We start from the raw sequence: 14,045 nt of genomic DNA, 5'->3' as shown, positions 1-14,045 counted from the left end.
AGGGTGTGTTTTCTTGAGAAAAGAAGTCTTCCCCTGGTGACTCCATCAGGACCGATGACATCCAAATAACAAGTCTTCTGCAGCAACAAAAAATGGTCCCCAGCTCAGTTTTCCTCACCCCCCACCCCACGGCTCTCTCTGTGTTTGCTCCCCTTCTTGCCTATTCTGTGGCTCCCTTCTACTTTCCTCCTCCTGGAAGAAATGTTAGTCACTTTAGTCTCATTTAGCTTGAGATCAGAGCCATTACCTCACAGATATTCCATCTACTCTCCTTGCCTGGCCCCCCACTCCTTTTTTTGGGCATGTGTTTGCAGGAAGAGTAAGTGATAATAGACATGGGATATGGTATGAAGGTAGCCAGCAAATACATTTCAGTGACTTGAAGAAACTTAAAAAGAAAACCTGAATATTTCCCATCACCCCTCATGATGCCTGTAATAGTGGAAATGTGTTATATTTCTAAAGTTCAAATCATTCCCATCCCCTTCAAAAAAACCTTTCAGTGGCTTCCCATTGGAATAAAATCTGACTATCCAGGTGTTCTGAGTCTTGCACAATCTGTCTCCAAGTTACCTTTTCTAATTTTATCATTTCAGCCAACTAATCTTTTAATTCAGCCACAGTGAACTACTCCCACTTCTATGTGTACTTTCCCTCTTGTATATAATGGTTCTGCCCATGCTGTCTGGAATGCCCTCCCTCACATCTGCCCTTTAAAGTACACGTGGTTGGGATGCCTGTTAGGCATCCAACTCTTGGTTTCAGCTTGGGTGGTGATCTTGGGTCGTGGGATCCAGCCCTGCATGGGGCTCCATGCTCAGTGAGGAATCTGCTTGGGACTCTCTCTCCTTCTCCCTCTGCCCCTCCTCCCTGCTCTTTTTCTCTCTCTCTAAAACAAATGAATAAACCTTTATTTTTTTATTTTTTTAAAGATTTTTTTTAATTTATTTTAAGAGAGAGAGCAGGGGGAGGGGCAGAGGGAGAGGGAGGAGCAGGCTCCCTGCTCTGAGCAGGGAGCCCGACATGGAGCTCGATCCCAGGACCCTGAGATCATGACCTGAGCCAAAAGCAGACCCTTAACCAACTGAGTCACCCAGGCGCCCCAATAAATAAATCTTTTTTAAAAAAATGTACGCATGGTCTACATTCTCATAGTCTCCTGAGTTCTCTCTCTGCTCTGTTCTCCCCCTGTACTCAAGGTGAGTTTAATAGACAGTTTTTTGTGATATACAGAACTGTCTCCACCACCATCACTGCCACCACCTCAGATTACAAGGAGACTTTAAAAAATAAGTTAATATTTGTCCCACATTACGTGGCATATTTGAGAAGCTGTCCGTATTTTTCTCTCTTCACTTTCTTGACTACTCTGTACTTTGTTCCACCACATGGTATTAGGGGTAACAATTTGTAATGAAATTACAAATGCAGTGTAATGCAGTGTAATGCTGTGTAGTGTAAATGCTGCATCTCCTATTGGATTGCAATTATGTTTGTACTCCTCAGGGCACCTAACATGGTGTGAGGCTAATAATAATAATAATAAAGATCTACCATTTATTGAGTGCTTACAAATGCCAGGCACTCTGTTAAGAACTTACAAACACCACAACTCCATGCATCATAGATACTTCTTGATGCACGGTGCTAGTCCATTTGGAACAAAGCACAGTTGCTTGTCCACTGCTTATGGGGACCACGCCAGCAGAGAATCTGAAATCACTGCCAGTGGTGGGATTGTGCAGCCATGGACAAGGTAGCAGCCAGGAGACAGCAATTAAAGCTCAAACACAGGGGCACCTGGGTGGCTCAGTCAGTTAAGCATCTGACTCTTGATTTCAGCTCAAGTCATGATCTCAGAGTTGTGAGATGGAGCCCCACGTCAGGCTCCACACTGGGCATGGAGCATGCTTAAGATCTTCTCTCTCCCTCTCCTTGTGCCCCTCTCCCTTCCCTCTCCAAAAAAATAAAATAAAAAATAAAATCTTGAAAAAAGTGCTCAGACACAGGCAGATATATATGGGCCCTTAGACTGCATCCTAGTTCTCCATTAACTAACTAAGTGACCTTGGCAAGTTAACCTGTTTGTAGGTTAGGTTCTTACCGGACTAAGAGAGGCTAATTCATCTTAGGCAAATGAGAGAATATGCAAAAAGTACCTAGGACAGCACTGGATATATAGTAAAGGCTCAGTAAATAGTAGCTATTCTTGTTAGTGTTATATATAAGGCACAGTGCTAGGTAATGTGAAGTATAAAAACCAGAGGTAAAGAGATCAGGGTGGTGGATCTTGTCGCTCGGCCCCAAAGGCAGAGGTCTGAATCCATGTGCTCAGTTAAGGTCCCTTTTAGCTCTAGGCGGTGATTCTGTCCTTTCAGGTTGGCACTTGGAAGCCAACAACCATACACCCTCGGCACATTGCAGCAACTCGGGTCAGCCAGTTGCTCAGTTTAGAGTTACCAAAGCCTAGATAGTAGGGATTGAGCCCTTTAAAAAAAAAAAAAGCACAGGTAAGGAATGGTCCTGGTTCCTAAACTCAGGACTTGCTGTTGCCAATTGTACTTTCATCAGAAGGAAGCCTCTAATTCAGCCTGAAGCTGCTATCATTAATCATTCAAAGGTGTGGTATGATTCTGACTACAAGCTGGACTAGAGGCTCCGTGCAGGTTTGGGAGAAGTTACACTCTTGTGGTTTGACTAACCTTTTTTATGAGTGTGTTACTAAAGAAACGTGAGCTCTTGGCTTTTCAATTACTGTAGCTTACCCCTTCTGGGTTTCATACACATTGAGTCATCATGTCTACAGGTGACTGATAATCATCTGCACTACTGAAGTTACCGTAACTCAGAGATGAGGGGATCTGATGATTGCAGGTTGCATGCACGTGAAGATCTGAGGCTCTCCTGTCTTCACAGTGAACAATGGTCTGCCTTAACCACAGAACTCAGTCACATATTTCCACTCATCCAGGGCTGTATTTTCCTCTTACTGTTTTGCCTCTTACAACGTTAGCACTCAGCTGTCTTCTGACATGTGCTGCAGGTGGTAGAGACTGTGAAACTGTAGGCCTAGTTCAGTAAAGCAAACTCTTGGGAGAAAGGATAAAAGCAGTTTGTGATGTGCCTGCCCCACCCCGGAAACCTTCTGGAACCTCTGTTAGATGAAAAGATAAAAAGATTCTCAGGGACCCCTGGTATTTGAGCAGTGGAGTACAGCCAGCCACACTGGAAAATCATCAATGACCTCGAAAAGGCCAAGAAACCAAAGTTCATCATTTCTATGTCACTTTCAGGGGAGTGAATATTTGTGACCTTAGCTGGCTTTCATGTTCTCAGCCTCACTCTTTCAAACAGCTATCAAAGATATATCCAATCTGGAAGTTGAAAATAAGAACCACTGATGACTTTGGCAAAGGTCTACTTTTCTGTTGCTTTTGACTGAGTTGCCAAGGCAGGGTGTTTTTCTTTGCAGATTTTTTCTCTCAGGTGTTTGTCTAGAAACTGTCAGATTGGCCTTAAGGTAGTGTGGATGCAGGACAAATCCATCTTATTCAATTAGCTCTTCTAGCTGGTCTTTCTGGCTTCAATTCCTCACTGTTCTGGTCTTACACTTTGCTGTTCCATTAATATTCTGAAAATTACATTTTGACACAAGCCTCCCTTGCTCAAGGGCATGAAGCGGTTTGCTCTTCATTCAAATCTAAATCTTATGGTTGGTCATTCAGAATGCCATCTTTTGGTTCTACCGCGTGTTAACTTTTTTCAATATCTCCCCAGATCTGGGATGCAAAATGCCAGGAAACCCACAGGGCAAGAAAATTATTTCGTTTTTTAGTTCTCTCTCAATCTTCCTGATTATACCAAGGAAAAACACTTAGACTTAATTTGGATGTTAGTTTTCTTCCACATTAATCTCACACTTGGTAATCTCTGTTTGGTTTTGTTTTTGTTTTTTTTAAGATTTTATTTATTTATTTGACAGAGAGAGACACAGCGAGAGAGGGAACATAAGCAGGGGGAGTGGGGGAGGGAGAAGCAGGCCTCCTGTCGAGCAGGGAACCCAACGTGGGGCTCGATTCCAGGACCCCGGGACCATGACCTGAGCCGAAGGCAGACACTTAATGACTGAGCCACCCAGGCACCCCAGTAATCTCTGTTTTTAACAAAGAAAGGGGATCTTGTGTCCAGGTAGTCACAGTATCTGATCAAAACTTAAATAAATCGTTCTGTTTCCTTGTCTTTAGTTTTCATAGTTACCTTCTATTTGTGGTGAGTCTAGCTTTCTGTTTATGTTAGTGATAGAAAGTTTACTTAAGAAGCAAATTCATGGGCGCCTGGGTGGCTCAATTGGTTAAACGTCTGCCTTCAGCTCAGGTCATGATCTCAGGGTCCTGGGATCAAGTCCAGCATCAGGCTCCCTGCTCAGTGGGAAGTCTGCTTCTCCCTCTGCCGCTCCCCCACCCCCCACCCCCACTCATGTGCTCACACATGCTCTCTCTCTCAAAAATAAATAAAAAATCTTAAAAAAAAAAAAAAAGCGCAAATTCATTTTAGCAAAAAAAAAAAAAGAAAGAAAATGTGAACTGATTCCAACAAAACAAAACACCCTAACATTTACCAGGTGCTTTCTATGTACCAGGCATTGTTCCAAGCACTTCCCAGTGACCCTGGGAGGTAGATGCAGTTATTATCCCATTACACATGAGGACACGGAGCCACAGACATGTCAAATAACTTGCCTAAGGTCATGCAACGAGTAACTGATGAGCCAGCGTCAGAGCCAGGCCATCTGATCCAAGAACCCATGCACTCAACCACCACACTACCCTGAGGTGTCAGTATTGCAGAATGTGAAGGAATAAGTGAAGGTTGAAAATTCTGTATTTCCTACTCCCTGATACAGCTACAGCCAGACTCTCTTACTCTTCCCTGCTCCTGTCCCACGTAGTCCCACTTCTCTGCCTTCAGTCATGCTCCTCCCTCAATTAGGATGTCTTGTCGACCTCTCTGAAAATCTAAGTTGTACCAGTACATCAAGACCCTTCTCAAAATCTGTTTTCTACGAATGCTTTCCCTGCCCCAGGTACTCCTGAATTTTTTGCATTTCCTTAACACTTAAATATACAGGGATGCCTGGGTGGCTCAGATGGTTGGGCATCTGCCTTCAGCTCAGGTCACGATCCCAGGGTCCTGGGATCGAACCCCATGACAGGCTCCCTGCTGAGGGTGGAGCCTGCTTCTCCCTCTTCCTCTGCCTGCCGCTTCCCCGTGCTTGTGCTCTCTCTCTCTCTGTCATAAAATCTAAAGAACAAAAACAAACAAAAAAACACCTAAATATACAGTTCGCAGCAAACTGCCTTACCTTTGCCTTATAATTCTTTTTACAGAAGACATGTTACTCCCTTGCTTAAGTGCCTCAAATGTGGCATTTAGAATAACATCAGGGTCTCTCCTGGGTGGCTCAGTTGGTTGAGGTTTCCAACTCTTAATTTCAGCTCAGGTCATGATCTCAGGGTCATGAGATGAGCCCCTTGTCAGTCTCTGCACTCAGCGAGGAGTCTGCTTGAGATTCTTTCTCTCCCTCTGCCCCCTCCCCGCTTGCATGCACGCACGTTGTCCCTCTCTCAAAATAAATAAAATCTTTAAAAATAAAATAAAATCAAAGGCCTCCACAGAGCAGGGCAGCCCTTTCACAACTTCTAACATTTATTTTTTTCCAATTCCATGGATACAGGTCTCGTTTCTCTCCCACTAGGTTGGAGACACCTCAAGAACAGGAACTGGTTCTTCCAATTCTTTTGTTTTCTTGTGTTCTTTCATTATCGGACACTTTACTGTATGGCAGTGACAGGTTTTGGAACCATAACATGCCTAGGGAGTGTTACAGAAGAGAGGATATGGTTCAGCAAATCTCTCCAGAATCTAGTGTCTACAGAATGAAAAATCATCAGCGATACCTTAGCCTCACTTTCAGTACTTGACACATCCTCCCTGCTTTCTCTTCCTTCTACCAGCCACTCACCACCGAGCACATCTGCTATCACTGCAGACCCTGCTCCTGCCTTCCCTGTGGCCAGAGAGCCTCTGTTTTCTAACACACAACACCCACACGCCCCAAAGGTGGCTAAACTCTGTTTTCAGAATTTCTCAGCAGTTTGACATGAGCAGTAGGAGAGGGTGACCACAAGTAAATTTTTCAGTTAAATGCGGGATGGGTCCTAATGATCACATGTGTATCAATGATGCAATTTTTTCAAGCAAAAGAATAATATACTTTATGAAAGGGACAAAGACCATGATCTTTCAAGAAAGCTTTTCTAAGACTTTCTACATTTGCAGTTCTTTTACTTAAATCTCAGTCTGGTGACAATGTGTTTGAGGAGTGGTAAGTTGGAGGTTTGGGGGCTATTTTTTCTGCCTCTGTGGCTATTTAAAAAGTTGCAGAGGCCAGTTGCTGAGAGTCCCCACTTCTTGCAGCACTTCTGTCCCCCGAGCTCCCTTGTATTACAAGCAGAGAATAACAAGCAAAATAACAGTTTGGGAATTGATTGGGTGTTGAGAGTCCATGGACAGTCGAAGTGTAGAGGTGGCCACGCTCCTGCACAGTGGTAGCTTCCTGGCTCCCTGCGAACCCTGCCCTGGGGTCCTCTCGCTTCTTTTTCTCTCCTTTTCTCCAGCACTCCCCTCTGACATGAGCAGTGGAAACAGCTCACGTTGTAGCTTCAACTCATTGACGTCTCTGACTCTCCCTTTTGCCTGCTGGCTAAATTTATTTTGACTGTCCAAATGTGTGCTGTCAGCCACTGTCCCTTGAGACTGTCCCCAGCACCAAATGGAACCATCCTGCCTGGGCTGGGTGTTCTTAAGCAGGCCGCATGTCTTTCCTCCCTTTTCAAGGACTCTGGAAAATCATTTTATAAACTCTGCCTTTGTGTTCTTCCTCTTGTAATTGTTTCTTTCACTTGTTCTAGGTGAGAAGCGCCACTGCTTTGACGTCAACTATAATCCCAGCTATATGTACGAGAAAGAGAGTGAGATAATACAGACTCGGATGATGGACCAAGCCATCAATAATGCCATCAGCTATCTTGGTGCCGAAGCCCTGCGCCCCTTGGTCCAGACCCCACCTGCTCCCACCTCAGAGATGGTTCCAGTTATCAGCAGCATGTATCCCATAGCCCTCACCCGTGCCGAGATGCCGAATGGTGCCACCCAGGACCTAGAAAAGAAGAATATCCACCTGCCAGAGAAGAGCCTGCCTTCTGAAAGAGGCCTCTCCCCCAACAATAGTGGCCATGACTCCACGGACACTGATAGCAACCATGAAGAACGCCAGAATCACATCTACCAGCAAAATCACATGGTCCCCCCTAGGGCCCGCAATGGGATGCCACTTCTGAAGGAGGTCCCCCGCTCTTATGAACTCCTCAAGCCCCCACCCATCTGTCCAAGAGACTCCATCAAAGTGATCAACAAAGAAGGGGAGGTGATGGATGTGTATCGGTGTGACCACTGTCGAGTCCTCTTCCTGGATTATGTGATGTTCACTATTCACATGGGTTGCCACGGCTTTCGTGACCCTTTTGAGTGTAACATGTGTGGGTATCGAAGCCATGATCGGTATGAGTTCTCATCTCACATAGCCAGAGGGGAGCACAGAGCCACGCTGAAGTGAACATCTGGTCCCAGAGATGATTGACGTCCGAGCATTCGACATCATTTGTAAAAACCGACACCCCACCTAACAAGTTATTCTCCGAACAAACTCAGTTCCAAACTCCTCTCCATACCATTTTTAGTGTCCAAAGGGTCATGTTCACATGGGCAACAGGGAAGCGCTGTCTTCATTCAGAAATTGTTTGCAGATATATCATGTTATCATTTTTGTGAAACATTTGTTTTCTCATCAGGGACTTGAATTTTTATGATATTTAAAAGCCAGTGAAGTCTTTGGTCATTATCTTTTGCAGCAATGGAACAAGCGGTCCTTGGGGTTTGTTGCCAGTCAGAAGAGTCCCCCAGTTGTGCTGCATGAGACATTCTTTCTGAGATACATCTGTGGAAAAGCCTTTTGGTCATATGCCAGTTCCACAAAGAAGAAGAGCTCACCAGCTAACCTCGCTGGGAAGCCACACCCTTCTGCACTTAACACAGGCTGGAAGTCTAGGATATAATCTCCTCATCCCAAATTAGAGTCTAATAGGAAGGAAAAGAACAGCCATAAAATAAGTATCTGTTATCAGTTACTGAAGACTCCAGTCTCCAAGCATCAGACCCATTTCTTACCACACAATGAAAAAAAAAAAATCAAGTCATTTGATGATACTTCTGCTTCTACCCTTTTACCCTCCCGTATCAATTAAAAAGCTGCTTTGGGTTAAACCAATCATCATAGGAGGAATTCTATACCAGAAGAACTAATGGTTTTAAACATAGGCCATAATTGAAACTCCACAAAGTTGTCCGCTATGGCGTCTATGTCCTGTGATCAAGACTGGCAGAACTGGACTCTGAGGGGGAGATGGTTTAACGCCGGGAGGAGGCAGGGAGAGCTACTTGAAAGTTCTTGGTCTCCTTCATGGAGCATTAGTATACAGGCCTAAAGCAAACTTGCCGATGATTTTTTTTTTGACAGAAAACAGCCAAACAATCCAAAAAAGCGTGAACTATTCTCCCCCTCCCCACAGGCGCTTCCTGAAGAAGTAAGGAGGGGCGCACCTCTGCTGACAGGTTCTCTGTGATCAAGCCGGGTGGATTTTTCTCCCCATTTTAAGTGGAGCTACTGTAGGCCAGGAAGATTCCTGAAAGTCAGATCTTGGTCCTGCAGATGTATTGGGCAGCTTTGTAGCTAATTATGAGAGACATGCTATCAAGGAAAAGCGCAGGGATAATTGTAAAATTAGTACTGCAGTAGGGGGTCCCAAAATCTGTTTGTGAATTCCATATTGGCTGCTAATTAGCTATATGACTTTGGGCACATCACTAAACTCTTAAAACTGAGTTTCTTCAACCATAAAATAAGAGTTGGGCTTAGACACTCTCTAAGGTCCCTTCCAGCTTTAAATTTATGTGATTATGCTGTAACCCCAGTTATCTTTTAAGCCTTTTAATGTATGGGTATTAAGCAGGAGAATATATATATGAATACCTGTTTCACATTTCTTTGGTGTGAAAATGGTAGCGTTAAGTTTTTCCTTTAACCACTGAGTCGTGAATGTGAAGAGGATGGTGGGGAGGAACAAAAAAACAGGAAGGTATTTTGATCTTGCCCCAAAGTGTACACACAAGGTGGCACCTGCAGCTGCTTTTGCCAAAGCCTTTTTTTCCCCCCCTTTTTAAGAACTGGTGTTAACAAAAATAAATTCTGCTTCCAGGGACAACTTCGTGGAACCTATTTACAAATTAAGAGTAGTTTTGTGCACATTTCTACCAGAGTCAAGAATCCCCAGTTCCTGTTAGATTCGCATTTTATGTATCTGCCTTGGTATTTCGAAAGGGCTTAGGCATTAGACTCAAACTCAACTAATTTATGTGCTGCCAGTAATTAAAATGTTCCACCTCAGACTGCACAAATGGCTTATCCTTCCTTGTAGCATGGCGTCTGTCTCAGGAAAAAAGATTTTGTGAAATTCCATGGTAACAGTCCCAACATGTTTGAGATTTCGGCTAAAAGACTAGATGTATTTCAGTGCAGTCTTCAACATTTCGCTGTATTTCCGTAATCCTAGACTCCAAGCTACGCCAGGTTACTGACACCCACTGTGGCAGAGGACCTGCTTATTATACTCTTGAAATGCCACACATCTTGTTGACTTTGAGGGGACAAAAGAAAGAGAATCTGGAAGCGAGAATTAGTTGGAGAGAAAGCAGGGGAAAGCAAGCATTTCCAACAGATTCGTGGGAAAGTCTTTCTGAAGAAGCCAACTTTTGCACCTTAAGATAGTGAAAGAGGCCCATCCCACTGACCTGGGGACTTTTTTGAAGACATGACCCTCATTTTCCCTGTGACTAACAGATTTTCTGAATGATTTCCATTCTTCTGAGGTCAGTTTTCTAAGTGGGATGACCACTCACAAATGCTACTTTCACTGTAGCGTTCTGGGCCTAGATTGGGGCACACCAAGTCCAGAGGAAATTTATATGTGCAAACTCCACATTTGTAAATTGTAAAGTTGAGCCAGGTAGTATGTAGTGGTTGCCACCACACTGGTAAACATTTCCTTCTGTAGGCACCCCTTATACCAATAAATGCCCCTTCCCCTTGCTGGGGGTAAGAGGAGAGGGTGAAGGAGACTCTTAGCACAATCGCCAAGAGAGAGGGGCAGAGTCAGAATTCACATCCGACCGTGTTGGACAGTGAGGTCCTGCAGCAGCTTCAGACAGCACATTTCCTTTCTCAGTCAGAGTCCCTCTGCCATGCGCCTTGTAGGTCTGATCTGTCCGTCATTTCCCACCACACACCCAGGAGGCCACAATCCGGGGGAACAACCAACCGCACGAAAAGTTCCCTTGCAGCCAAGGTGACAGAATTGGGCTAAGGGGGAAAGGGAAGAGAACTAGCTCTCCAGATGTTCCTCATCACCCCACTTGAATTGTTGCACAGGTATTTCCTTACTGGCAGAGAAATAAACAGAAGTGTCTCCCCTATTACCCTTCACCACCACCACCAGGGGAAGAAAAGATATTGATAAATCCACCAGCCTTTAGATTCCTTAAGTCATTCTCCCTAAAAGATACTTGCCTTGACACAGAGAAGCTAACTAATCTTATGCCTTACTACCCATTCTGAGCCGTTCCTGACTCAGCTTCTGACTTTGTCAGTGCCAACATTTCTCACCTTTTAAATGCAGCGCTTAACATTTTGCTAGGCCCATACTCACAGTGGCCCAGATATAAAGTGACCTCAGATTTCTTTTGCAAAGAAAAAAAGCACAAAATGTTGCTTAGTTGAAGCACTGTGTTATGAACAAATCTCACACCAACATAAGGTTTTTCCAAGTAGTCTCTGTATCACTGTTCTTATTCTCCTCCTCTGCTTTTTCCCCTCTGCTAAATGTGAGATTTAGCATGTTTTAAAGGAAAAAGCAGTACTGCTGATACATATCCCAGCACAGGCAGTAAGACCGTAATGGAAATGTTAAATGCTTAGAGTCCTAACTTTAAAGTGTACCCCACAGAGAACTGGTCTGTTGGTCTCTAGTGGAGATTTGGAAACTCGAGGCCACTCAAGATTTGAATCCTCAGAGATAGCCAAGCTCTTTCACAAAGACTTGGAATTGAGATTTATGAGCTCAAGAAAAGAAAGTGGAGTGAGGAAAATCTTGTCCTAGAAAATACCATCAGGCTATGCAGAAGAAGATAAGAGATACACAATGATATGTCTTCTCTTTTAAAGAAGTGGGAGCTCTTTTTACCCTCAGTATAGATCAGCGAATCTTTCTCTTCAGGCAGAATTCAGAAAAACAGAATGGATTTGGGACTTAAGTGCCTGTAAAGAAGACAATTTTGGCCTGAAACCAAAGGCTAGACCCAGGCCACCCTAGGAAAAGGATTCTGTTCTCTAAAGCGAAAGGACTGAATTGTTCTGCGAATGAGGACCGTGGACTCAGAAGAGCCTGCAAGAGAAGTGTAGGCTTTCGACTTGCGTGAGCTCAGAACCTAAGACTGTAGCTCCATTTACCCAAGTTGTAGATAGTGTGTACCCCACCATGCCGTCAACATGATAAACAGGTCTTTGCACTTTGAAAAAGTTGAATGCAAGTTTCCTCTGAATATTACAAGACTGGACTGTCATATGCATTGATGTTGACTGAGCTGTCATTTGAAAATGGAATGTTAATGTCTTGATTAAAAAATGTAAGGACACAGTATCTACCTCCCGAGGATGTTACGAGGTTTTATGTAATTTTGTCTATGGGATGATGTTACTTGGGGGGGCGGGGTGGATGATTACAAATTTTCCACTCTATGTATTGTATGTAGATTTAAAGACATGGAGATATTCAAAGGCCATAATAGGACCATGATTCAGTAATTCAGTAGCCAGTGGAGGCCTCTGATCTCTAGCACAGTTTCCTTCATGTTATTTTAATGTGTGAAAGTAAAGAATATGCTGACAATTAGAACCAATATAAGTGAACCTCATGCTAAAGACACTTCATGGCATTGCAGCCAGGGAAGTAGGAATGGCTTTGCTCCCTCCCTGTCTCATGAGTTCTCGATTATTAACTCCCTGAGTAACTTAGAGTCTCCTCAAATGGTCCATTTGTCTCTTGACCATCTGCTGTCCATCTCCCTGTTGACTCTACTCTAGAAAGCCTGGAGAGCATCCCATAATGTCACCCACCTCTTCACAAGCCTGTGGGGCCTAGCTTCTGAAGTTGCTTTGCTTCTTCCTCTCCTAAAAAGACTGAGAACAAACATTTTAAAATATTAGGAAAATGGGGCAGCCTTAAAAATTATCCCATTGCCAGTGACTCGTTTATACCAGGACTTTTCCAGGTTAGCAGACAAAACCCTTTTTGGATGGGTCTGCTTCTGTGGGTTCACAGAAACCAAATTACTGTGGGTTGCAAAGAATTAGCAGGTCATTTGAAAAGCAGACATCCCTTCACCCAGACTGTGGTTTTGCATGCTCAGGTTCTCAGTCTATGAGCTTTGGTGAGGGATCATTTTGGCTACTGGAAAAACCATGGGTTATTTTTAATTTCTGGTTGCCAAAGCCACCACACGTGTGGTCTGTGGATGACCCTTGTCTGCAGAATGACAGGGGAAGAAGGGAACCTGGTTTGGGGGTTCACAGGGGCTCAGGGTGACCTTCCCCCCAGGCGGAAGGGAGGGAGCCCTTGCCGAGTGGTTTTGACACGGCCTGTGCTCATAGCATTCTCAGCTGGGTTTCTCAGAAATGCCCTCCCTGCCCAGCAGTGACCTTCCCTCTGAACTCCTATTGAGTTTTACCCAGAGTCCAACCATTTGGAGCACTTAATGTGTAAAGACTTTGTAAAGACTGTTTAAAGAAAGTCAGCTTCTGAAATGTAGCAATGCTAACCTTGCCAGAACCATGAGTACACTGTCACATAAAAAAAAAAAAAAAAAAAAAATCCTGCTAATAATTTTCAAGGTTTCTTTATCATGTTTGATTTTTACACTGAAAAATAAAAAAAAAAAAATACTGGTGTGTTTAAAATTAGTCATTGTGCATGCCTGTCATTTGTCGTTGTCAGAAAATGGAAGGGTTTAATTCTGCCTCTAGGACTGTTTTCTTAATTTAGCCCCTCTGGCTGCTTCTTAAAGTCCAAGTACCAAGGTAAATGAAATTATCACCGAAATAAGGCATCTGTTCTGATGCCTTGCTGAGCCTGCCATTGGCATCCTGTTGCTGGCTCCCATACCCCTAGAGTAGGGTTCTGGTTCCACTGGCCCTTAGTTCACTAAGGGGACCCGAGGAAGCTGGGGACTGGATTTGGCAGGACCAATACTGCGGTGTCTCCCAGTTCCAAAGCATAGCTTTGCCCTTGCTCCCAGCAGGGGTTCTTCCTAGAAGATAGGCAAGTCCTGGCTTTGTCACCTCTGGGGTCTCAGAAACATCCAAGTTTCTTGGGAATTTGGGAAATTCAAGTGCAGTCGCTAAACTCAGCCACACTACCTTTTTTCTTTTTTACTTTTTTTTTTAAAGATTTTAAGTAATCTCTACACCCAATATGGGGCTCAAACTTACAACCCCAAGATCAAGAGTCACATGCTCTACTGACTGAGCAAGCCAGGTGCCCCAGCTGTATTTAAATATAGTCTTAAGAGGGGGGCCTGGGTGGCTCAGTCATTAAGTGTCTACCTTCGGCTCAGGTCATGATCCCAGGGTCCTGGGATTGAGCCCCTCGTTGGACTCCCTGTCCAGCGGGGACCCTGCTTCTCCCTCTCCCACTCCCCCTGCTTGTGTTCCCTCTCTCGCTGTGTCTCTCTCTGTCAAATAAATAAAATATTGAAGAAAAGAAAGAAAGAAAGAAAAAAAGAAAGAAAGGAAGTCTTAAGATACTTGGAGGCCCAAA

The 14,045-nt window shown here is 44.1% G+C and overlaps 1 protein-coding gene across 1 annotated transcript in view; it reads left to right on the top strand.

Annotated features, from left to right (window-relative positions):
• IKZF3 (IKAROS family zinc finger 3) overlaps window positions 1-13,189 on the top strand; it is an 87,823-nt gene extending 74,634 nt beyond the window's left edge. Inside the window, exon 9 of the mRNA XM_054511169.2 lies at window positions 6,972-13,189. Within this exon, the coding sequence (XP_054367144.1) occupies window positions 6,972-7,675 (704 nt within the window). The 3' untranslated portion in view covers window positions 7,676-13,189. The remainder of the gene's footprint in view (window positions 1-6,971) is intronic.
• Window positions 13,190-14,045: the final 856 nt, after the last annotated feature.

The sequence above is a fragment of the Mirounga angustirostris genome, unplaced genomic scaffold (assembly GCF_029215605.1).
Source record: "Mirounga angustirostris isolate CCGP_5_RB_7025 unplaced genomic scaffold, mMirAng1.0.hap1 SCAF_17, whole genome shotgun sequence".
NCBI lineage: Eukaryota > Metazoa > Chordata > Mammalia > Carnivora > Phocidae > Mirounga > Mirounga angustirostris.
This window is presented reverse-complemented; position numbering and strand designations above follow the sequence as displayed.